General features: G+C 48.1%; 1 protein-coding gene across 4 annotated transcripts in view; it reads left to right on the forward strand.

Moving 5' to 3' along the window:
• SLC4A4 (solute carrier family 4 member 4) overlaps positions 1 to 24,823 on the forward strand; it is a 207,645-nt gene that overhangs the window by 177,795 nt on the left and 5,027 nt on the right. For all 4 annotated transcript variants that reach the window (XM_063337111.1, XM_063337113.1, XM_063337114.1 and 1 more), the window contains 10 exons: positions 236 to 306; positions 1,567 to 1,755; positions 3,794 to 3,907; positions 4,262 to 4,423; positions 8,929 to 9,107; positions 10,472 to 10,544; positions 14,488 to 14,556; positions 16,324 to 16,497; positions 18,878 to 19,039; positions 22,753 to 22,849. In XM_063337111.1, the coding sequence (XP_063193181.1) occupies positions 236 to 306; positions 1,567 to 1,755; positions 3,794 to 3,907; positions 4,262 to 4,423; positions 8,929 to 9,107; positions 10,472 to 10,544; positions 14,488 to 14,556; positions 16,324 to 16,497; positions 18,878 to 19,039; positions 22,753 to 22,849 (1,290 nt within the window). The remainder of the gene's footprint in view (positions 1 to 235; positions 307 to 1,566; positions 1,756 to 3,793; positions 3,908 to 4,261; positions 4,424 to 8,928; positions 9,108 to 10,471; positions 10,545 to 14,487; positions 14,557 to 16,323; positions 16,498 to 18,877; positions 19,040 to 22,752; positions 22,850 to 24,823) is intronic.

The following is a 24,823-nucleotide window of genomic DNA, read 5'->3' on the forward strand; positions in this document are numbered from 1 at the left end:
TTTTTTTACAATGAGCTTCAAAAAAACCCCACTTAGGTTTGAATTATGTTTCACTTCACCTTTTCTTTCCGATTTTTTTCAGGGATTGATGACTGCTGCTTTTGAGTCAGTCTGGAACAGTACTTTTGACTCGCATTGCAGTTTGATGGAGCTAACAAGGGATTTAATAGTTGAAATTTCCTTTCCTTCTTTGCATCACGCTTCACGGTATTCCTTTTTCTGCCCTCTCTTGCAGTTAATAGCTCGTTGTTTAACGGGACAATGGTGCCGTCAGCCGATGAGCCCTTCTATTCCTCTGCGGAGGCGGTGAGTGCCCTTTGGGAGGACGGGGATTATCTGGTCTGGGGAGGCTGTACGTGCCGCGCGTTTCTGCTGGACCCTGCCAGCGGATCAGGAATTGGTCGCAGGGAGAAAACCCTCCCGCGGACACTGTGAAAACGTGACACTGCCCCTTTTGGCACCCTCACTTGATGCTCCAAGGTTTTCTCGTAGTCCTGTGTACGGAATGCTGTTGTGCACAATTTGATAATAGCCACCACTTTCATGCGGGTCTGATCTGTGTGTGTTGGCAGGATGCACGTGGTTCTCCTGGGGGATTAGTCAGATCCTTGCATCCAGGGCTGCAATGGTAGGAGGGTTCTGGCCACCTCATCCTTTGGAACGATCCCTTTCCATACAGTTCTTGGATTTTTCTGTAGCTGACCCTGACTTTTCCACATTTCACTTATTTGGAGGATGAGGAGAAAGAAATGGAGCTTGACAGGGCCAGATGTGTTTGTATTTGATGCAGGGGAAGTGAGTTGAGACACAGAATGACAGCTTTCTGCTGAAGAACGCAGACCCTGCCTGTCTGTGTTTCCATGTGGTGGCCACTCTTGTGTGGCATCAAGTGTCCCAGCGGGCAGGGAATGGTTTCTGAGCTGGGCACCATCTGCAGGCACTAGGAGCCCGAGACACAAACCTGAAGGCCAAGAGCGTTGCCCGAGGGGGTCGGTTACAGGGTGAAGAAATAGCAACGAGGTCTCCTGATGGCCAGGCTGCACCTCGTGTGCCCATTACTGCTCCTTGGCCACCTCCGTTGGCTGGCTGCGGTCCCTGAGCATCTGAGGTGGCTGCTTCTGGAAGGGCTGGAGATGAGGAACGGCCGGAGATGAGAGCCACCTTCTTCTGCAGAAAATAATGCCTGGGGAAGTGCTGAGCAGCCCCCAGCTCCGAATCAGACCAACCGTCAGGAGAAGAGTGCCTGTTGCCTCTTCTGTTCCATTAACAAGAAGGAGTCTTCTCGGGTTTTGTGGGTTTAGCATTTGATGGTTGGTCTCGGGAGAAGGGAGGCATGCCTATGAGGAAGGCGAAGAACTGAGGGAGGCCTCAGCCTGTCCTTGATTCCCAGGTAATATCATCCTATGTCCAGGTTAAAATCCGTTCTACCTGCGCACAAGCACAGGGGTTTTTAGCCTCCTGCTCCATCCCTCTCTTTTCCTCCCAGTATTTTTCCTGATGTTCAGTCCCCGTTCCTATCCTGGCACGAGCGCAGCGTTATGGAAATGTTCTTTCTCTTTCCTGCAGTACAACACCACCATTGACTGGTCATCTCTGACAACAAAGGAGTGCTTGAAATACGGAGGACGACTTGTGGGCAACAACTGTGGCTACGTCCCTGACATCACCCTCATGTCTTTCATCCTCTTCTTTGGCACTTACACCTGCTCCATGGCCCTGAAGAAATTCAAGACCAGTCGCTACTTTCCAACCACTGTAAGTATCTCCTTTCACCCCAGCGGTCTGGTTTTTTTACTCTTTCGGAGTGCAAAGATCAGCCTTCCCTTTGGTATCACTGTCGCCCGCAGAGGGAGAAACGCTTTGCAGGGAAGCCAGGTTGATTTGGTTGAGGTAAAAACATGGTTAACCAAGGCGTGTCCCGGATTGCTTCGCTGTCACTCTCTCGACGTTTCTGGAGGGCATGAGTAAGCAGCAGAAGAGCCAAAATGAGCCATGATCTGTCGTGGGGAAGTGGCAGTGATTTTCAGGGTGCTGACCACAAGACTTCCAAGCCGAGATACGCAACAATGTAGTTTATCAGCCTTAAGAAATCGGAAGAGTCCTTCAGGCCGTTTTCAGTGTAGGATACACAGCTTAATGTGATGTACTGTTCTAACAGAGATCAAACGACCAAAAGGGGCTATTAATCGTTAGGGCAGAAATCTCCCTGCTTATAGCCAGAGTATTTGGGGAGGATAAAAGAAGCCCTTCGCTTTGTCACTGAGTAAAAGTGGGTAAGCGAGTTGTCCATGTAGGACAGGAGAACAGATGCGTCTTTGATGTTACCAAGTAGCGTTTGAAATACTTAGGAATCAGTGCAAAAATGTTGAACTCGACTACGGTCCGTGCCCGGCCTGCCTGTTACGGTAGGGACCTAAAGCAGAAACTCCCTTTCTTCTCTGAGGGTCAGATGCAAAATAAGGATGAGCTGAAAAACCTCTGCATGGATTTAAACAAGGTTTTTCTCAGTTTACACACACCTCTCAGGTGCATCTGCTTCTTTTGTCTCCCCAGTTAAAGTTACCACAACACGCGCATGAGCTGGTGGTTTCCATATGTACCAAAGCCCTGTTTCCCTCTGAGACCTGACCCCCCGCCCTGTTTTTGGCATCTTGACACGCGGGGATTTACCCTGCGTGGATGTTTACTCTTCTGCTGTGTTACAAACCTCTATTATTTTTAATAAAAAAGAAACAAATTCCATCCGGGCTGGAATGTGGCTCAATTTATCTCTAACCGTGTGAGCCCAGGAAGCCTGGAAGGAACAACAGCTCTACAAGACCCCACAGATACAGACAAGCACAGTGGGTCCTGCCCGGTTAAATTTCGGGGTCTGACCAGTGGCAGCTTTAAGTTGTCATATTCCGATGACGTACGGCATGTTGAGGGTTTCGCTGAGAAGAGTAGTTTGTTTTCCTGTCTGCTTAAGTTGATTTATTACTTGAACAGCAAACAGTGTAAACTCTGCCAGGACATCTCATCCATCGTGGAAGTTTGGGTCTTCCCATCTTCTAAAGGGAAGTTTGTGACTGTTTCCATTGTCTGGTGTAAAATACCATTTCTTCCCTTTCTCATTTTTTTAAAATCCGCGTTGCGAAGTCAGTCATGTTAAAAGAATGGAGTCTGGGGATAACACGGTATGTTTTGTTAAAGCTACGTACCGTAGGAACCCTGTGATAACATGAGAAGCTCAGCTCGTGTCAAAAAAGCCATCTGTGGCCCTGCATAGAAAAACATGGAACACGTGGACCCTAAAGAATCAGACATGAGAAGGCAAGCAGAAGGAAACAATATTTTACATGTCTAAAAAAGTCAGTTTTTTTAGGTTTGTTTACAAATGTTCATTATCTGTAATATTGGAAGCTGAAAGTCCTTTCAGACGCTGCTGGGGAGGAGCTAGGTCTCCATACCACTGGTTGGTGGCTGCCGTCGAACGTAACATCGCTGAGACTGCCTTGAAAAATTAATGCGGGAGTTTCTTAGAATAGCAGTTTTCTTTTTCCTTGGGCTTAGTTTTCATACTTCCATTTAGGCTTAATTGTTTGGCTTTCAGACAAAGCAATAAAGTACCAAAGGCACATTTAGGCAAATGGCGCCAGACGTGACAACGCATGTTTTTGTTTCTACAAAAGAAGGAACGATGAGCTTGGATTGCCACCAAATGCAAGCCTGGAGTATCACGTCGAAACTAAAGCGTGGGTGAAATGGTGTTTCATGGTGCTAACTACCGTTCTGATATCAACTTCTGTTTCAGGCCCGGAAGCTCATCAGTGACTTTGCCATTATCCTGTCCATTTTGATTTTCTGTGGAATAGATGCCCTGGTAGGTGTGGACACACCAAAACTAATTGTGCCAAGTGAATTCAAGGTACGTCATTGTCAGCTTTGTTCGGTGGCCTTTGGAAGAGATTCCCTTTTCCCCCCATCTGCCCTGTATAAAATGACTCGCCCTCAAAGCAGGAGAGTTGTCAGCTTTGTGAAAAAGGACCGTTTTACTCAAATGGTGTCCTTTTTATTAGCATCATTTGGGTTGGCTGATGTATCTCCTAAATCCTGCCTCCATACTTTGAACATTTTGTTGCTGTTAATGGGAAGGATGAAATTGTCTCAAACCTCAAGTGTCTCCCCGTAGCCCCATTACTGGAAGTACAAGTGAATTTGGGATGTCGTCACTCCCGTATGGCGGCTCTAATGCAAGTTTTCCTTTCCTTGCCCTTAAAAGCCAACCAGTCCCGAGAGGGGTTGGTTTATCCCACCTTTTGGAGGGAACCCGTGGTGGGTGTACCTGGCAGCAGCGATCCCTGCACTGCTGGTGACTATCCTCATCTTCATGGACCAGCAAATCACAGCGGTCATCGTCAACAGGAAGGAGCACAAGCTCAAGGTGGGTGTGCTTCGTGTCTTGCACACGGACAAAGAGCTGCCCGGTGTTTTTCTGTGCTAGAGATGGAGGAGGGCCCGTGGCAGTGTTGAACGTACTTGCCACCTCAGAAACGTCATTGCTGGTATTTAACAACAATATTTATTTTGTTGACTAGCGTAGAGTTTTTGCCGGGAAAACCACTGATTCAGTTGAAATCTTGAGTGTTGCGCAAACAGCGTTTGCCTTCCTCCTAAAGCAAGAACCCTGTGCAGGGCCAACTCGCAATGTCTCGTTCAGTAAACACTTCCTAATTTTGATTGGCTTCACCATCCTGTGGCCCGAAGTGTTCCCACATGAGAAGCTTTGGGATTGCTCCTCCCTTTTCCTTCGCAAACAGGTCCCGTACCAGGAATAGGCGGATTTCACCAAACCAGCCAGCTACCCCTTCCCTTCTAGGGGAAGGAAAAGACTTAGACCCATCGCATCCTACCCGCTGCTCATAGAATCATAGAATTGTCTAGGTTGGAATGGAACTTTAAGATCGTCGAGTCCAGCCATCACCAAAATGACCACTAAACCATGTGGCTAGAACCAGAAGAAATTAGAGCAGCCCTCCTTTGAGAGGCAGATTTTTTGTTTAAAGCCCCTTTTCATGTCAACATAAACTCGTAAGTTTTCTTAAAATCTTTACAATATTTTGCTCTTTCCTTGCAAGAGCTTCACTCTCCAACTGTCAACATTGGAGAATAGCAAAGGAAGCTTCTAAATATCAGCTAGGAAAGAAGATCCGCGTCTATCCACGCGTATAAAGTTATGTGCTTGACCGCTGTATGCGTCCACCTGGTGCGCTCTGCTTTTCCATTAAATTCATTAACTTCCATGCAGTCAGAAACTGGTTGATGGCTGACATTCCCCATCTTTGCTTGTGTAGGGAAAGCTCATGCTGTCCGCTGTGCCCAGCAAATACGCTTTTACATACTACCAAAACTGTTAATTCCTTTAAAAGAAGTCCCCGGGTCTGATGTTAAGGAACACCTAGGAAGGGTAGGGTGCTTCCCAGTGAGGAGGCTTGGCAGACGTTCTTTCTGGCGTTATTTTCAACAAGGCGTTCAGGAAGAGGATTGGGGCCAGCAGAAGGGTCTGATGGCTCGCTCTCTTACAGCTGGTGTGAAAAACTGCTGGGTTTTGGCAGTGCTGGTGCTGCCAAATCACGCTTCGCCTCACAGACTCTAGTTCTCCAGAGAAACTAGTCCCAGACTCAACTCCAGCTAACTCAAACCTCTCTTCTAGCATCAAATGACTCTTAACATCTAATTTTCCACTTACCGCCTTCCTCCCTCAAAGACACGCGCCTATTCCCTATCATCTGCTGCTGTTTTTAAGGAGAAAAAGTTGCTTTGTGGTTGTTGTCGGCTTTCTTCCTGCGCTCCTGTCATAGACTATAAGGGGAGACTTTATGAATCTGATGCATGGGCGTGGAAAGGAAAAGGAGGGTGGCCAGAGTGGCTCCACCAGGTCCACATGGATCTGCAGAGAGTGCCCGTTTTCGGGTGCCCAGGCTCGCGGTGGGGGGAAATTGTGAGCTTGGGAGGGCTTCCTCTCTCGGGAGCTCTGCTTTAGCCTAAGCCAGGACCTAATTTTAATTTGCGCAGCACCGTGTTATTGCATCCGAGCCAAAAATCTCTCTCACCTTATCGCTACGGGCAAAGTCGCTCTGGATCTCACAAGCCCCTCTTACCGTGTTTGTCGTGTAAGACGATCGCTGGCGGACGTTCCCAGCCGTGGGCGGAACAAGGTTTCTTTGTGTTGCGGGCACGGCATGGGGGTGTGGCTGTCACCCGCTCCGAAGGAGGTTTTGGGGCGCTGGGACGATGGCAGGACCCCTCCTGTGGTGACTATGGACAGAGGTGGCCCAAGTATGACAGCTGCGTTGGCCGTAGAGTGCCGGAAAATGCTAGCAATAAACTGAAGAGATTTGGGACATACCAAGGGCATAGCCACAGTTGGATGTTATTTAAAGAAGAGCTTTATATCCGCTGACATATAACAGCCTAGGATGGAGTCATGTTTTTAAAATAAACTTTCCAGACCGGCGCTATGCGGTTTTTCATGCCTGTAGGCTTTTTCCTTTCCCTGCACGGTCAGTTCTGTTGAAAAATATTAAATTCCTGTAAAAGAAGGCTCTCCCTTCCTGCTAATGGGACAGGTTTCAAGCGGTCGAACCCGTGAGAGGGAAGACTCCCTCAAAACACAGGTAGTGCTGGGTCATTATGTAGATATCTATTGAGATGCAATTGAGAGCTTGAGTTGGGAATGGAGCTTTTTCTTGAAGAAGGGGAGGATGTTTCAATTCATATGGTCACTGTGGACATTAGACAACCGATGTGTGATTTACGACCATCGTGAGCCTGACCTGGAGGAGAAAGTCAGAGTGACAGGGGATGGGAAAGGTTTGTGCGCAGTGACGAGTGCTGGCGGATGGTTTATGGGACCGGTGTAAAAAAAAAACCAACCTTAGAACATCGCTTTTTACCATCTGGATCTGGGCAGATAAATTCAATACCGTGCCCACGTCTTCCTCGGGGCGAGGCTAACCATTGACACGATATCGGGTTTAGGTCTGTCTCCTGCACCTAACTAAGCAGACATAGCGTTTTCTTAATCGCTGGAAGAATATATTCACTGTTCTTGCCCCGCGAAGAAGAGGCCCCTCATCTCCTCAGCTTATAGGCACTGAACATGGTTATGCTATCAGCGCTGGGTGCACTTTTTCAGTAACAAGGTATAAACACTCCAGCAAAGTGCTGCTTAATATAAAAATTTATTTCCTGCTTCCTTTGTTATGGTTGTGAGCACATGCTTTTGTTTAATTGGGGGTTCTCGAGCCCGACCCTGCTACTCTGCACCAAAAAACACCTCCGTACACAAAATCTCCTGTAGGCCAAAAGAAGGATGGGGTTTTTTTTCCCCTAGTGCCTTGCTAAAGCGTGGGCTGGGTGTCACTGAGTGTCCGTTCCCGTGCTGCCGGCCAGCCAAGGTAAGCAGCGCCCGCATGAGGAAAACAATGAGGACTATTCAAGATGACTTGGGTTGCTTTCCCTCCTGGGTCACCAAGTGGGTCCAGCTCATTCGCTCTTTCCAATAAAATCAAATTGAACAGGATTAAAAAAAGGTTAATCTTCTTTACAATAGCAAACCTTGGAAATTTGTCGAGTGTTTTTCTGAAGATCCCTTTCTTTGGTGGCTCTTTTGTTTCTTCACATCTTCTTTGGCGCTTGTGACTGGTGGATTTCCTGTGTTAGTTCATTAAAGGGTTGAAAAAAGAGAAGATCAGAGGTCTTTAAAAAGGAATAAAGAATGAGGGCAGCTTTCTCCTTTCGATAGGGTGTGAGCCCATCAGCTGTTTTTGTGGCTTTTCCCAAGAGGGCCTGGGGTTGAGGAAGATGCCTCCAGCACCAGGCCATGACCAGCAGGGCTCAGACCAGTTGTGAGGTCCCAACGATGAGATCCCACAGTCACTTCCTATCCTAAATACAGGACCTTAGGCTTTGGGCTGGTTTTCAAGGGTGGTTTGGGTATTTAAAGCTCTGTGCACACCCAAGCTGTCGCTTACACCAATGCAAGATAATTTGGCGCAGAAAGGTGCCAATCCTGGCCTCCCACCGTGGCAGAAGTAGTCCTGTAGCAGAGCAGCAGGACAGATGGCAGCTCCCGCCATCGCAAGCCGCTCTCCTGCTTTGCAGACCATCTTCTTGTCCACTCGTCCTCTCCAAACTCTCTTGCTGCCGTCTCGCGTTGTGAAAATGGGCCGTCGGGTTTTCGAACGCGCCGTGGGGAGGCAGCAGGGGCTGGGATGGTGCTGGGCGTTGGATTGCTGGTCCCTGTGTTCTGCTGAAAAAAATGGGGCCACACTGTAAAAATAGCACTTTATAATGGGGTTTCATTTTTGGTTTTTAAGAGGCAAGGCAGAGCTCCTTCAAGAGCACTGTAAACCCATTATAACCAAGAGAGTTGTGTGTGTGTGTATATTTATATATTTATATATAAAAAAAGTATATTGAGAGCTTGCTTGTTTAGAAGATACAATGCGTATCTCACCAAATATTTTTTGGTGAAGGTGGTGCTCTCAGATTGTCTCCAGCTCGTGGTCTGCTGTCTCCAGTCCCTTTGCAAAGAGCTCTTGGACTGGTCGCAGGCCTTGGCTTGTACCAACTTGACCTCCCAGCACTTCATAGTGTACACAAGGGCCTTGGTCTTCTGCCAGGCTGCTTGCAGGTCTGCTGCTCTCCTCTGCTGTTGTCGTCAGAGCTTGCTGCAACTGTAACACTTACCTGTTTTCCCTGTATGTGTGGATAATTCATCCCTTAATGCGTCCTACTTTGCTATTTCTTATGACGATTCCTGTTGGCCAAAAGATGCCGTAGAAGGAACTGCCTCTTGCTTGTTGTGTCTCTGTTCCCGGAGCCCTGGCCGATCCGTAGATATTGAGACTAACTAAGCTGAAGGTTGTCTTTCTTCCTTCACAGAAAGGTGCTGGATACCATCTGGATTTGTTCTGGGTGGCCATTCTGATGATCATATGCTCCTTCATGGGTCTGCCCTGGTATGTTGCTGCTACCGTGATCTCCATAGCTCACATCGACAGCTTGAAGATGGAGACGGAAACTTCGGCCCCTGGAGAACAGCCCAAGTTTTTGGGAGTGAGGTATGTCAAACCAGAAAGGCCTTAATTGCCTTGTTTGCCTGCAAAGATCAGTTTGTACTATAAATGATCTTGCCTCGAGCAGGACGCCTGCAGAGGTTCAGGGGGAATAGCTCTTGGATTTGCTGTAGATCTTCAGATCGGCTGCGCTTCCTTACAGCTTTTTTTTGTCGGTGGAGGATATATCCGGTTAGAAATTCATCTGGCCTAGACCTTTTGCAAATACCCTTTCTTGAAAAGCAAGAAAACTGTCGCACAACGTGCGTGCCCGTAGATGGGGGAGAGCCTGTGCGAGGGGAGAAGAGGAAGGAAACTTCGCCCCGGAGCTTAGACTTTTTCTCGATCCGCTTTGGAGCACGCACGTCAAAGTCACCCCAAAATACCCAAAGCTTCCCAGAGCGAGCTCTAGTGCCCCCGGGACACCGCAAAGTGGTCGCGAAGAATTTTCTGCTGCTTTCTTTGTATTTCCAAACCCGGCTGTGAGATCTAGCAGCGCAGGTCTCTGGCAATGCCTTGGACAAATCCCCATGTAACTCCTCAAAAGCTGGTTCGGCCAGATCGGGTGCAGTTTTTGAGGAAGGAGATAAATTTACTGCAGGTTTCCTTATCCGTGGAAATCAAAACAGGCATTCATTAGCAAACATAATGGTAAAAAAATGTAAACCTGTCATGCCTAGAGCAATCAGCTCTACTTAATCAAGCAATTTTTCCTGTGTTTGTTTGCCTTAATTAAGTGGGGTGAAGTGTTTTCAATAGGAGCTCTTCTGGCAATCAGGCCGCTTGTAGAAAATAAAAAATTTAAATGGAAATTTAACAGCCTAACTTTCAGTACTCTGAAATATTACTTGGGGAAAGTCTTTTTGGATGTAGGGAGCGGCTGCGGGTGCCGATGAAGGCACGTGTTCGGCACCCCACGAAGGGCCCGGACCATTTATCCAACTGTTGGAATACCATGACCAGGACTCGAAATACGCTGCTAATCTAAGAGCGGAGGGCCGGTGATTTATTACCTATTTGCGTGCTGTGAATACTGCCGGGCAGAGAATTTGGATTGCTAGTTAACAGTTCCTAATGTTTAACGTGTAAACACGCTCCGCCTGACGCGGTAGCAATGCGCTGTTGATCCACAAACAGCGGAGCTATTGCAGGGTGCAAACACCGATCTGATATTTAAAAAAAAGAGATTTATGAGGCTGGGGCAGGATCCAAGGTACCTGCCCCGACGCTGTGGGCCTGCGGTGGCCGCTCTGCTTTGAAAACTGGGGCTGCAAAAAGGGGTGTTAGGCTGGTTTTGAGTGCTCGGAGAGGGGGAATAAAAGCAGAGGGAAAGCTGGAGCCATGCTGCTCACCCCGTGGTTTTGTTTCAGGGAGCAGAGAGTCACCGGGGTCATCGTTTTCATCCTGACCGGCGTGTCTGTCTTCATGGCGCCCATCCTGAAGGTAAGGACATCACCTTTCCCGCTTTCCTTTGGCTCATGCAGCCGAAGTAAGGCCACAGCAACTGTCAGGCTATTTTTAAGCTACTAAAAAAGCTCACTGAAGCGTGGAAAAGGAGATTAGCGAGAATTACTCGCGCAATTTTACAATTTTCTGGAAGCTTCCTTTTGGAAGGAAAAAATGACATCGTTGTGGCGTGCTAGATAGTAATAGCGACAAAATTCAGGGCTGGTGGTCTTGGGGGCTGTGAGTTTTTTTCATTTAAAGTTTGTTTTTTTTTTTTTTCTTCTGTGTTTGCATAAAGTTAAGTTTCCTTTTATTTTACACTCTTATACCTCTGCCGTGCCTGTGGTTTGTGGAAAATACGTTGTGGATAAAGCTTGGGAGCATACTGGTGGCCTGATGGAAGGATGGTTGGCAGCGCGGTAGAGTTGCTGTGTGGAAGACACGGGTTACCAGATGGATATGTAGGTTTAAAAGTATATTTGCATTTATTTGAGTGTGTGCGCATCTTGACACGTACACCTGAAGAAAATCTTCATTTGGTGCTTACTGATAGGGTATATGCATGGCCCACTGAGAGAAGGTGGGGTTTTTTTTCGTGAAAGAGAATACGCAGAACTGGTGGCAATGAGCAGAGCCTACAGCTGATGATATTAGTCCATGGGTACAGGTTTGGCCCAAAATCCTTGGGATTTGGGACCGCTGCTGTAGCAGAGCTGAACCCTCCCCAGGCACACACACCTCAGCAGTGTGAGGCTGCTGCAGCATGCCCGTTTTTTTGTAAAAAAGCCAGCACAACAGTCATATTTTCACTCTTTTGGGCCGGATCCTCCTGAAACAGCACATCCCTTATTGCTCAGAAGCGATGCCCGGTGTAGCAGTATGGAAAATGTGTTTCTGGAGGAAGCAGTGCAATTAAATGTGATTTCTTAATCTCCTGGATTTTTTTTCTCTTGTGAGTTTAGCCAAGGCTCTGAACGGATGTGCTGCTGATGGACCGTTTAATCTAGGTAGCTAGCTATTTTCCAAGACCTGAAATTTGTCGGCACGTGGCCACAGAGAAACGTTGGCCTTGGTGGATCATCGGATCATAGAACGAAACTGGAAAACCTGCTTATCCACGGCTTGTGGAGGATACTGCCTTCTTCTCCCGGGACGATGGTTTCAGTGGCGCCGAGCACAGGAATACTGTACAACAGGAGATGTCAGCTTTGCAAGTCCATCTCCAGGGACCCGTAGACCGATGGTACGAGCAGAAGATGTCAAAACAGGGAACATACGTACTGAAACAGTGTCACCGGGCACCGTAACACCGCGACGGAGCAGACGGGTGTCTGGAGAAGCGTTTCTGGAGGAGGCCGCTGAGTTTTTGGTCACGAGGAGGTTGGAAGCCACGGGGCCTGTGAAGCACCGCTAGATGTGAGCCTGAAGGGGCAGAGGCAGAGAGCAATGGTGCCGCCTGTCTATAAAGTGGAGAAAGTGGCTTTACAAGTCAAGTGCGTTCTTATTCTTGATTTCTAAGGTTGTTTAGACAACTAGCAACTTTTTGTGCCTTGGTAACAGTTTCCTCCTCTGCACAAACAGGCATTTCCGTGCCCTTAATTTAATGCCTGATTGCGATAATTCTGTTCGTTAGCTCATGTGACCTTTCCCTGCAAGGTCTCTCTTCCTCTATTCCACCGGGGTCTGTTATTTCCCCTCTTATTGCCTCGTTCGTTAATTGCTTGCCTGTGCTTCCCCTAAAGGACGCGTGTGGGGGAAGATGCCGGCGGGAGGACGCCTGAGGATAAAGCGGCACGCTCCTCGCCCACGTGCCAGCGAGAGAAGTCCCTGGCAGCGCGTCAGGACCTTTAGCAAACTCCAGTGGCAGGGTCTCCTGCCCCAGAGGGCTTTGCTTTGCTCAAGGCATTGCAGAACATTTCAGCCTCCTCACGCCAGCGGCAAACTGAACGCTAGCGATCCCCAATCCAATATAAGAGGCAACCCACAGAATAATCCCAGCTCTTGTTTTTTGTGGCTTTTGCGGTGTTTGCTCTGGTTTTTGGAACGTTGCGGATGTTTCTGCTCAGTTAATGGCAGATCTCCCCAGAAACATCCTCAGCCCTGCTAGGAGAATGACAGGCACTTTCCTATAAATACATTTTTAATTCTCTTGGCTCGCAGCAGGTTTGCTGGGAGCGCCGAAGCCAGCACCCCCATAGCTAGTGAATACTTTGCCAAAAGAAAGTCTTCCAAAAGGAAAGCGCCGCTTGCTACTCTGCGGGATAATGTGCCGAAGTTTCACCTAGGGGTGATTTACAGGATTAATCATCGTGGAATGGTGAAATAATATTTGGACGTTTTTCTTTTTTTTTTTTTTTTTTTGGAAAAACAGAAAGAAATAGAAGGAGAGGGAAAGAGGGCAGTGTAAATGAACTAAAAAGCTAAATTCTGAAAGCCTCTTACCCAACTTGCTGGAGGAGATATTATCCTGTCTCGTCTAATCCCTCGGACCCAGTGATCCCTTGGACACCCCCATCTCTGTGAACCCCGCGGCGGCACACGGTGATGGCAGACAGTCGAAACCAGCTCACTCAAGGAAGCAAATACATCCAATATAAGGGTGAATTAGCAATCCAGAAGCGCGCAGGAGGTGATAGGGAACGAGAATCAGGGGAGGGAACGGAAAAAAAGTAGGCAGGGAAGCTTTGATCTGGGATGGCGCGTGGCCCGGTGACTCGGGTGCTCATGTGGCCCAAGGGAAACGCACGCGTTCAGGATCAAGGCCTCCAGGGATATGTGCTTAGCTCTATGTTTTTGACCCGGTAAACGATGAATAAGGTGAGGAATACAACAAAACAAGGAATAACTGTCGTGTTATTTGCCTCTTTAGCGAGTTCCATGCAGGGCTTGGAAAGCAAACGTCCCTCGGTGGGAGCCTTGGCCGTACTGTGGCTGCCATTCAGTGGCAGCCGCCCGTCACTGCACAAAGGCTTTCCTTCGTCAATGGCGGCAGAGCTCTTCCCGTCCTTCCTGGCTTCAAATAAATCGCACAAAGGCCGTTATTCAGCTCCTGCGTGTGGTTTGTGCCCAAGTATTCCCAGTCAGGTCACGCCAGGCTGGTTGCCCGCAGTTCTGTGGTGGGACCGAGAAGCGGTTCCTCCTCTTGGCAGCCGCGTGGTGGCTTTTGCTGTGGTGGACAGCTTTGTGCTTCAGGTCGGAGGGACAGATGCTCGTTCTGGGGAGCGTGTGTGGTGGAACCTTGCACCTTCCTCCCTTCTGAAGAAAGATATCCCCGATGGCAGGACCGGTGATGGAGGCACGGGCAGCACTTAGCACTTGAAGGAGCAGAAGTGGATGTTTGAAAGGACAGTTCCCGGCAGTGGATAAACTCACAGCCCTGTGTTTGTGAATAGTTATGGATTAAAGTGGGTGACAGATGGAGCGGTCAGAGACTTGGTTGGCATGACTGTCATTGCTGAGGTGGGACTCAAGAGAAGAGCCTTTCTGGACAGATTTCCACAGCTTACTGAGCTGGACATACCACAGGATGGCGCTGCCTTTTCTTCTTCTCTACCTTCTACTTCTCGTCTCACCAGAAACCAGGAGGTGAAAAGCAATTTGAAGCTTACTCGAACACATTTACCCTGCCTCTTCTTGAACTTGCTGACTGGCTGGCTCAGTTCCCTTTGGTTCTTGGAGAGACGTCCAAGTCCCAGTGAAGCGGAAGAGCCCAGGGCTTGTCCAGCCCCTGCCCTGCTCCTCAGCCCTCCAGTGATTGCACAAATGTTCTTGTGGCTCTCAAAACGCAGCAGAAGGATTGCTCGCTTTCTTACTCTGCATTGTCCACTTGTAGGTGCAGTTTGAGTTGATCACAGGGTAGGAATTACGTCCTTCTGCGTGTTAACGGTGCACTGTGTATGGGGAGGGTGTTCACTCAGTTTCTCCTGCTCTTCCCCTGCAGTTCATTCCCATGCCTGTGCTCTATGGCGTCTTCCTCTACATGGGCGTCGCTTCCCTCAACGGCGTGCAGGTGAGTCACTGGCCCAGGTTGCCCAGAGAAGCTGTGGCTGCCCCATCCCTGGAGGGGTTCAAGGCCAGGTTGGACGGGGCTTGGAGCAACCCGGGCTGGTGGGCGGTGTCCCTGCCCAGGGCAGGGGGGTTAGAACTAGATGATCTTTAAGGCCCTTTCCAACCCAAACCATTTTGTCATTCTGTGATTCTATGGGTCCATCCAACACTGGGCCGTCTCCAGAAGATGGTAATTATTAACCAGCGTGGGGTTTCTTTCACAACCCTCCACCCTTTCCCTTCTCCTTTTCCTTCCCAATAAACCCGGGGAGGGTAGCAACTGTTTACAAACATTGCCACGAGCTGGCTGTCCTGACATCCAGACCAAAGGGGAGCCATCTGCTCAGCGGGAAAGTAGCCAAGCCCAAGCCCTGTAAGTGATGGGGGGTGCTTTGTGAAGACCCGGGGTCCATCTTCTCACCCCAGCCGAGTGATGCCAAGGGCAGCGTATGCTTGCAGAGGCCCCGAGCTCCTTCCCGGGGTGGTTCAGGGCATCTGACACAGCTTGAAGGAAAACAAGGGCAGATGATTGATGGCAGCGAGGCTGTTCTGCAACATTAAGGAGCAGGAACATTGCTGCTTTGCCGAGGATGGGAAGCCAAACCCCTTTCTTTGTCGTTGAGGAAATACTCCGTAAAAAGCCTTTCTCACAACGCGGCGTCTGTTGTTGGCCCTAGGAGGCTGGAAGCGGTTTTGTTGCTTTCTGGCACCCTATTAATTGTGGCCTTTCTTTTTAGCACTTGGTTGTGCTCTAAGGGGAAAAGACTGCCTGTTCTGCGAGCACCATGAGAATTTCCTCGGGTGTTCGTCAAAACGGCCCCGGCTTTCATTCCCCGGTGTGAGATCCATCTGGTCTCAGCAGCGGGCAGTGAGCCCGCGTTCAGGCAGGGGACAATGAGGGGATTGTCATTTTCACCCTGGGGTTGGTTCTCCTGGAGGGGTTTTCTCCTGCTTCCCCACCCAGGTGGTCAGGGGACTGGGCAGCGTGTTTTCCCCTGAGCAAGGATGTTTTTCATTCAATGAGAAATCACGATTTTGGTTTAACTCCAAGTCCACCCGGTCCAGCACGGGGCAAGGGACGCTGCCCCAGAAGCTCCCGGTCTTCCTCACTCCTCAGTTAGGTTCCTTTCTGTTCTCTGGTAATGTGGCGTCTGCCCTCATCTCTGTTGACCTCTGCTGCCAATTTATTTGGAAAGAAAGTGGGGGTTTTTAAATGACGAATGTCTTTCATTGGCAGGAGCAGGGCAGGGGAGGGTGGCAGAAGTGACCCAGAGTTTGATGCTGACGGTAGTTTGGGCATACAGCTTGTGAAAGCCACAGCAGATCAGGCCCACTCTTTCGAAGCCAGAGGAGCAATCTCCACCGCCGCCTTCGTTCCTTGGTTTGCACACTGATGACCAGAGCACATGGAGTCCTGCTCCTTAACATAAAGGCCCCTCAAGGCCTTGCTTTGAGAGGTGCTTCGCTCTTGTATCTCTGTTTGGTTGCCAAATATAGTGGAGACCTAGGACCTTCACTTGAGACAACTGAGTTAACGTGTTTGGCCCACCCCGTGTTAAGCCCAAGTCGGTCAGGATAGAGGAGGTGTGCTGGGTTTTCTTCTGGGTTTCTCTTATGGACGGAAAGCAGGTTGATTCAAGGGCACCCTTCATAGTGGATTAATGCTTTTGTATCTCTTTTTTTGTGTTTCCTGGGTTTCATTTAAATGTCCGTTTCTTTTCCTTTCCAGTTCATGGATCGTTTGAAGCTGCTCTTGATGCCTCTAAAACACCAGCCCGACTTCATCTACCTGCGCCACGTCCCGCTGCGCAGGGTCCATCTGTTCACCTTCCTGCAGGTGGTGTGCCTGGCCCTCCTCTGGATCCTCAAGTCGACCGTGGCTGCTATCATATTCCCTGTCATGGTGGGTGATGTTCTCCTTCACATCCCTCCCTTCCACAGCCTGCACCTTCCACCCATGGCCATACCTTCCCATCCACGGGCAAATCCAACCTCTCCTTGTCGAATCCCTAGCTCCAGGCTCTGCCTCCATTCGTGGCGCTGATGTAGGACTACACGGGGTCAGTGTTGCGGTGGCAGCCTTTACATAAGTCCTCCGGAGGAAAACGAGCCTGGAAAGTTAATTTTTTTCCAGAAGGGTGTAGTTAATTGTGACCGTTCCTGGCTGCCAAGGTTAGATTTGCCATGTTTTCTCCTTGAGCTGCAGGAACGAATGAGAGGTGCATAGTTTTCCTTTTTTAGTCAGCACTAATTACCGGGCAGAAAACGTCTCCCTTGCTTTTAAATAGCACAAATTGACAAAACCAAGAATGGGGCTCGCCGTTAAGAGGTGTGCCAAACGGAGGGAAAGGATTAGCTAAATTAAGAGCAAAAGAAAGAATGTCTTTTTCCTTGAACTCGAGTAAAAAGACAATGACATTGATTCCTGTGTTTCGCATCGGAGGATGACATTTAAGTTTGTAGGATGCGCATTCTCTTCCTGATAATGCACATCTGAGTCACGTAAACACTTATTTGGGATGTTGAGAGATCAGATGTTCATCACACAGAACATTTTATTTAAGAATAAAACGCGCTGTTTCTAAAACACACACTGTGCGGTCAGTCTGGTACAGTATTTCTACGTCAAGGAAGGGGAATAGTGAAACAGCTTTCTGCGCATGTAATTTATTACTAGAGCCGTAGACACAACTAGGCACTTACACCAAATAAAAACCAAACAAGTGTTAAGGGGGGTTTATACGTATATATGAGGCCGAGTGGATGGAGTGTGGATCCAGCGGGACCAGAGCTGCCCACGCAGAGATCCTGCCGAGCCTGGTCTCTGGCCTGCAGATGGGTCAGACTGCTGCAAAGTCAAAGCTTTATGAAACTCCCTTAAGAAATCTGGGCCCAAAGTCCCCTAGTGTCAGGTTTAGGGACAAGTAAAAAGTCAGTTGTGGGTGCAGTTAGGAACGGCAGTGCCTATTTAAGGGAGAGAAGGAGGGAAAGCAGAAAACAGAACGAGGACAAGCGTTTGTTCTCTGGTGCCGGTGAAATGAGAAAAGATGATGCAAGTGAAAGAATCCTCCAAATGTTCTTGCTGGGACACATGCTCATATATAAAGGTGTTAAAAATCAGCAGTTCCCGCTGACACGCCGTTCCGTTGCGTTTTCATGGCTGTGTTGTACTGCTGTTGAAAGCTGAATCCAAGATGCGGACAGATGCTCTTTCTCTTTGCCCGGAATAGAGAGGATCTGAGTGAACCCAAAGTCTGCTGAAGTTCGTTAGAATGGTGCAAACCCGGTGAAGGTACAGTCGCAGCTTAGATGTAGCTGGATCTGGTGATAAAACCTCAATCATTCGCACTCATGAACAAAAAGACTATGAAAAGCCAATTAGTGAAGATCCGGCTGATAGGCAAGCCTCTGTTTATTTGAAGGAAAAGCACTTTTAGTACAGAAGTAATACGTGATGGGATAATTGTGGGTGTCTACATGGCATCTTTCCATCCCCTGAGCATTTTCTCAGTTCTGTAATTGCGTCTGAAGCTACGCAAGTCAGCGCTGGAGATCCTTTCCTAGGAATTGTTTGTGCCGTTGAGCATCGTTGCTCGGAACAAACTCTTCATCGTAAAGGCAGCCTTCGGTTGTCAGGAATGGGGTGTATCTTGTAGTAGCCGGGTTGAGGAGCTTTCGGTCTGTTGCTGTACCCTTTGGTAAAGAGTAGGTGGGATGTTGGTAGGCATCTGGTGGTGGTGTTAAGCCCAGCGTCGATGCAAACGCCTGTTTCAGACACATCCCTTGTCTTTTTCCCAGCGCTTTGGATTGCAGTCTCGCACAGAAAAAGCTTTTTCCTCCAGTTTCACGCAGCCACAATCCTAGTAAAGTTTATTCTGCAAACTCTGAGGGCACAGTTTGGCCTTTGTCTAATTCCTAAAGAGTTCTTAGATCTTGGGAAACGGTGAGAAAAAAAATACAGACAGTTACCCAGGCCGCCCCCGTGAACCTGCATACTCATTTTTTGTCTCTGTTATTTTGCCTGATGCCTGTCAGTTAAAGGTGACCTTTGTCTCTACAGGAGTATTAAGTGATTACGTACTTTTTTCTGTAGGTTGCTCCTGTTTATCGTGGCGTGAAGCGGCCACAGTTCTGACTTTCAGGTTGATCGAGATAGCCCAGGTGTTCCCCTTGTTCTCTGTATGTTCACGTACAACCAGAACGAAAAGCGTGTGGGATTAAGAAGCAGCATCAAGAGGAATGTGCAGGCTGTTCCCAATTAAAGTCCCTCTCTGCCTTTTCAGATCCTGGCGCTCGTAGCAGTCAGAAAAGCCATGGACTACCTCTTCTCCCAGCATGACTTAAGCTTTCTTGACGACGTCATTCCAGAAAAGGACAAGAAAAAGAAAGAGGATGAGAAGAAGAAGAAAAAGAAGAAGGGCAGTATGGACAGTGACAATGACGATGTAAGGAGCTTTCTGCCCTTGTCAAATTACTCCTTTCTAGGTAGCTGACCCGGGGGGACGGTCCCTGTCCCCCCCATCTCTGGGGCTGGGGGTTTCCCGGCCTCATTTGAAGCCGACCCACTCAGTCTTTTGCTGCTGCAGCAAATCGGCCCCGAAAAAAAACTTCTTTTCTACGTTGCCTTCCCTTTTCCAGACGTCGCCAGCCTGTGGTAGGTGGTATTTGCCTTGCCAAGAATGCAGTCGCGCTTCCCACAAGAGCACTAGATACCTGCTGAGATGTCGTGCCCTTTGCTAGAACGCCTTTCATCGCCCTGCCTTGTTTATCTTCCCCTCCTCCGCCTTTCTCCCCCGTCGTTGTCTTTTACATTTTAGGAGGAGAACGGTTTTCGCCAGCAGCTCTGTTACTTCTGAATGTACTCTGGGTTTCTTTTTCAATATTTCTTTTAATTATTTAAAAGCACGAAAGGATGTGACTTGTCATATTGCAGGAAAGGCTGCTTTCTCTTGATCATACTCACGACCTAAGTATTTTCAAAGCATCCATGCCCTTCCACAGCGTACTCTTTGGTCCTATCTCAGGTCGCAGCGTGCCCTAAAATAGTGAAATGTAGCTGCTTATGTCATTTTTAAGTGCGGTGACCCGAGTAGACCAGATCCACGTGCCTTAGACCATGCTATTTTTTACTGTATACATAATAAGAAGAAATGCGGTCCTCATGCCTTTAAACGTTCGCCTACCCAGGTCTGGCGTGAACTTAAATCCTATAAATTTACATTGAAGTGCTAAACATCCTGGTTATGTAGGACTTTGTACAGCAAGTGTGAACTGCCTTTGGAGAGCTGGCGGCCCCGCTCAGCGTTACCTTTGGCAATGTGAAAAGGGAGCCAGGCTTTAAGGATATCAGGCTAAGGGGAGAGTACAAAGCACAGCGTCACTTGTTCTGCTCATGTAACCCTCCAGGGTTCACGAAGAAGGGTTTTTCCCATGGTGGAGGCAGAGGAAGGAGGGTCACGGGTGCGGGGTTGCGTGTTTGGAGGGTTTCTGCTTGGGTATTGTCCGCATCCTTCCCTCGCTGAGCGGATCTACCGAATCAGCCCTCCTTGGGGGTTAGACGATACATCTGGCGTCTTCAAAAGGAACGGGGTGGCTCCAGGAGTTCCCCCAGAGCATCCCCGTGCCTGATCGTGCTCAAGGGTGGGAGGAGAAAAGAGGCAACCTGGGTCCTGGTGGGGGGACAAGCCAGAACCTGAGTCCTTTATGGGAGAGGGGTGGAACACCTCTGCGGATCTGTGCTGGAGCCAACAAAGTCGGGCTGCTCCGATAACAAAATACGCAAAGTCCTTTTTATGAAGAATATATGCTGTGTCAAGTAGAGTGTGTACGCTGCAAGAGACAAAACCGGGCATTTGTTAGGTGAGGGTGCAGCGCGGCAGGAGGTAACCTGGATCCAGACCTTGTTCGATCAAGCTGAATCCCAGCTGGGAAGACGGGCAGATTTCAGACAGCAAGCTCCCCTCTCCTGAAATGAGGGAAAACACCCCGTTGTACGTAGCGAATAGTCAGCAAAGGTTTGGCTCCATCCCCTCCTCTTAACCGATTTGAATCCAGCAGCATCGTACCCTGAGCCATGGCTCCCCTATCTCCGGAATTTTTTAAGCTATCTCCTCTCTTCTCAGGCTTTTCATGAATTTCAGGTACAGTAATTGATCTAATGGGTAAGAGAATTTATGCAAAATGTTGGTTCTCAACTCTTCTTGGTTTGTTTTTTTGGTTTTGTTTTCTTTTCTTTTCTTGTCTTTTCTTTTCAGCACTTGCTTTTACCAGCTTCCTGAATGTAAAGCGCTTGGCGTTTGATTATTTTCACCCTTTCCCTTCCAGAAATATGCCCCCCACCAAGTTAATCCAGTGGGATTTGTTGGGCAATCAGAGTTCAGCAAAGAGGGTTTCTGGGCGTTGCTGGTGCAAGTGGGGTTAGAGGAACGAGTCGGGCAAAGCCTGGCATCAGGAGACCACGCTCGGCACTCGTCAGGACTCACCTGAAGTTCTCATTGGGGTTTACTGGCAATCAGGGGCAGCGAAAAAATAGCTGCAAAGAATGATTTTCAGTTCATCTCACCATTTCTCCCTCCGCCATCTCTAAAAAGTATGAATTAGTGCAGCCGATGGCCGTATTTGCCTAATGAAAACTCAAGCGCCTTGGTTTTCTCTCGGATTCTACGTCAAAAAATGCATGACCCAAGAAAGGCCAGACAATTTGAGAAAAAAAAACCCAATAATTTTGGGCTGGTATGTTTAGTTGCAGAGTCAGAAGTGCTGTGTAATGGTCTCATCTCCCCTTTGGGGCGTTTTTGCCAAGTGCAGATAGTTTTTCCGTCTCTTGTAGATGGTGAGGTTTAAAGCAGACCGTGAGCATCAGCGCTGCCGTTCCACAGACCTCTTAAATTTCTTTATTGGCACTGAAACGGCGGTAACACTGGGGAGGCTACCCAAGCTCTGCTTACAGCAGGGCCCAAAGGGAGGGGGGATTTGGGGGTGGCTTTATCGCCTCACTGCTTTTCTCCGAAGTCGTCTTTATTTGAGCTGTGCTTATCCCTCAGCCTCCTCAAAATACTCCCGAGGGAAACGTTTTGCTGTTGGAGTATGAAATACTGCACTGGATGTCACTTATGTTAAAAAATAATTAAAATAATAATAATAATAATCGAGGGAGAGGGATTCTCTGGCCTCTGTAATGTTTTCCTGCCCTGACTTGAAGTTCTCCCTCCCTCCCTCCTCCCGGGGGTCGTGCTTGGTGCTGTGTCTCATTCTCTCCAGGAGCAAAGATGCATTAACGTGTCTGGCAAATACCACCCTAATTCCTTTGCCCGGTTATGCGATTATGAGCCTTTCCTGGGTTAGGAGAAAGGACACTTATTTTCAAAAAAAAGCGGAATAATTCCAGGTATCTTCTACAGAGCATAAGCGGGTGGATTATTGAAACCAGTGGGGTGTAAATCAGGCTGGTACCCGAGCTCCGGGGCATCCCACGTGCGACTTCTCCCTGCGGTTGTGCCTCGTGGCACCCGCTTTGCCGCTTCTCTGGCTGGGAGCACGGAATTCTTACAGCGGCCCCGGATTCCACGACCTATTCTAGTGTAATTGAGCCTGGGTTTGACTCGGCTGAAGTCAAAGGGGGAGCTGAGACAGCCCAGTTGAAGGAACCTTTGCCATACGGTGTCTGGCCCTCGTCTTTGTAGAGCAATTGGGAAGAAAAAGGGGGTCTTACAGAAATCGCGGCGGGCTAAAACGTTTCGATGAGGTTTCCCAGAAGCCAGTGCCCCGCTATTTCTGCCCAGGAATGCGTTTTCCGTCTGTGTTTCACCCGGCCGACTCCAAGTTGAATTGGATGGTGTCTTATACGCTGGTGGGGAAGGAGCGGGCGAGGTGGGGGAAGGGGAATATAAAGATTAGACAAGGTCATTTCTCCAGTCTGTTCCACTTCCCCAGTGTGAAGGAAGCAGGAAAAGTGGGGGGGTGCAGTGGGGAACCAGTGGAAACCAGCAGGCAGCTAAGCTGGACCGTGCTTTTTTTTATTATTTTTTTCTTCTTCTTCTTTTCTTTTCCTCCTTCCTACAGAAGCTATATGAAGGATAATTTTATATTGGCGGGAGACGATAAGAGAGAGAGCGAGCGGTGAAAATATTCTAAGATCTTTTACACGTTTCTTTCACAGTCTGACTGCCCCTACTCAGAAAAAGTCCCAAGTATTAAAATACCAATGGACATCATGGAGCAGGAACCTTTCCTAAGTGATAGCAAACCTGCCGACAGTGAGTAGAACTAACCTCTTGCATGCCTGCTTGACTCTGCCTTGCAGTACAGAAATATATATATTTAGAGTGATTTTTTTTTTTTTTTTTTCAAATAAACCCCACCTTTCCTATTACTTGAGAAGTACTTTGTCTTGGTTTTGGTTTTTTTTTTCCTCCTCTTTCTTACTTTCCAGGCCTCTGATTTAATAACAGATTTTGGGTTTGTGAGCTTTTTTTTTTTTTTTTTTTTTTTTTTTCCTCCCCCCTCTTCCTTTGCTCGTTACAAATCTGATGTTGTTCCTTCTGGTGCCTCCAGCTTAAGTGCTTTTGTCCAGCTCCTAACAGGTCTCTTGGCCACTCGCTCTCTCCTCCTCTCTTTCCTCTGAACTTGTCCCGGTTTGTCTTCGCTCTGCTGATGGTTTGATTTATTTTTATTTTTTTTTTTTCCCTCTGAGCCTGGTGTTCTGGATTTGCAGCATGTCTAAACTGCATCGCTGTCCCCTTGCTGTTTGTTTCCTTAGGTGCCAAGCGGTTGCAAAAATCAGCGCTTAAAAGAGTAATTAAGCGCGTCATTGATCCGCATTAAACTGACAAGGCAGTGATCAGTTGACCATTAACGTTATTTCCCTTCTTAGGTGATTTGCTTTTGTGCTATTCTGTTCCTTCTTAATTTCTTACGTTCATATCCATAAATCCGATTATTACGATCTTCGTTTTCAGTCATTTTCGCTTTTCATGTGATAGTCTTTTAAGTGAGGAATCAGGAATACCATCTGACCTCAGCTTTTTTGCCTTTGCGCTGACTTTTTAAAATACTCCGAGCGATGGGTGCCCTCTGGAGATAAATAGGCTGTTTTGTCGTGAGAGGGGAGGGGAGAAATACGAATAAATTAGTAACAAATCAGTACTGCGGCAAGGCTGGGGATTTCTAGCGGTAGGACCCAAAATCACAGATCTTTAGATCTTTAAGCTGGTATTTAAGAGCTGGTACCCAAGTCCCTTGCCTTTTGGTGGTGCTTAGATACCTTAGGTGATGCTAAGCATCGCTCTGTGATTTTTAGGTGCAGGAACACTTAGAGATCGGCGTTATAAAACAAAGGCAAAGAGAAAGAGATGTTTCCCTAATTATTTAGATAGCCTCGTGTTTTGCTGGTAAGGAACAGGAGGGAAACCAGCCTCAGACAACCCAGCAGATCCTCCTCCTTTTTCTGGGAGACTGCCCTGATGTGCTAAAAACACATTGCATCCTAAATGTTGCGCAGGATTTTATGATCAGGTGCGCTGTTTCACCTTTTTCAGCATCTTTAAAGCTGAAATAGTTCAGGAAAAGTTAATTGGGCCGCAAACCTGTTTGTTGGAATGCCCTTCGAGGCAGCAGGGGGTGAGTCACCCCTGAGCCGCGCCGTAGTTGGTTTGCGTATTTGCACATTTTTATGATCCACTTGTCGATCTGCTGGTTTTCGATTAGAAACAGTGCAAAAAATAAATGAAAAAAAAAATAAAAATCAGGCCCTTGGACTAGAAAAAGTAGCCGGAATCCAGCATCACTGTGGTATTGTCCTTGAACATAACTGTGCTCTGCGATTCCAAGTATGTTATTAAAAATACTACTGATGTTAGCTTTCCTTCAGCCGTAGGAAGAATAGGATTATTATTAACAGAGAGGACACTTCCCCAGGCTGGGTCAGGCAAGGAAAAGCCACTGTGGGCACCAAGCCACCTATTTTCTCACCAGGAGGTTGGGTGCGACGGTGGGGAAGGAGCACAGGGTACCCAAAGAGGTGTAGAGGAAAGGTAAGTGTCAAGGTGGGGAAAGTTTTGGGAAATGAGTCTTTTGGCCGTGTTGGCAGTTCAAGGGGTTTTATCTTGGAGGAGAGAGAGAGAGAAATTGAGCGTTCACCTGGCGGGCAGTCAGCGGTAAGAAAGCGTTGCCAAATAGCTGAGAGTATGGTGGAGAAACAGGCTGGGTGGAGGAGCCATCAGTGCTGCAGG

This window comes from Chroicocephalus ridibundus, chromosome 5, assembly GCF_963924245.1.
Source record: "Chroicocephalus ridibundus chromosome 5, bChrRid1.1, whole genome shotgun sequence".
Taxonomy (NCBI): domain Eukaryota; kingdom Metazoa; phylum Chordata; class Aves; order Charadriiformes; family Laridae; genus Chroicocephalus; species Chroicocephalus ridibundus.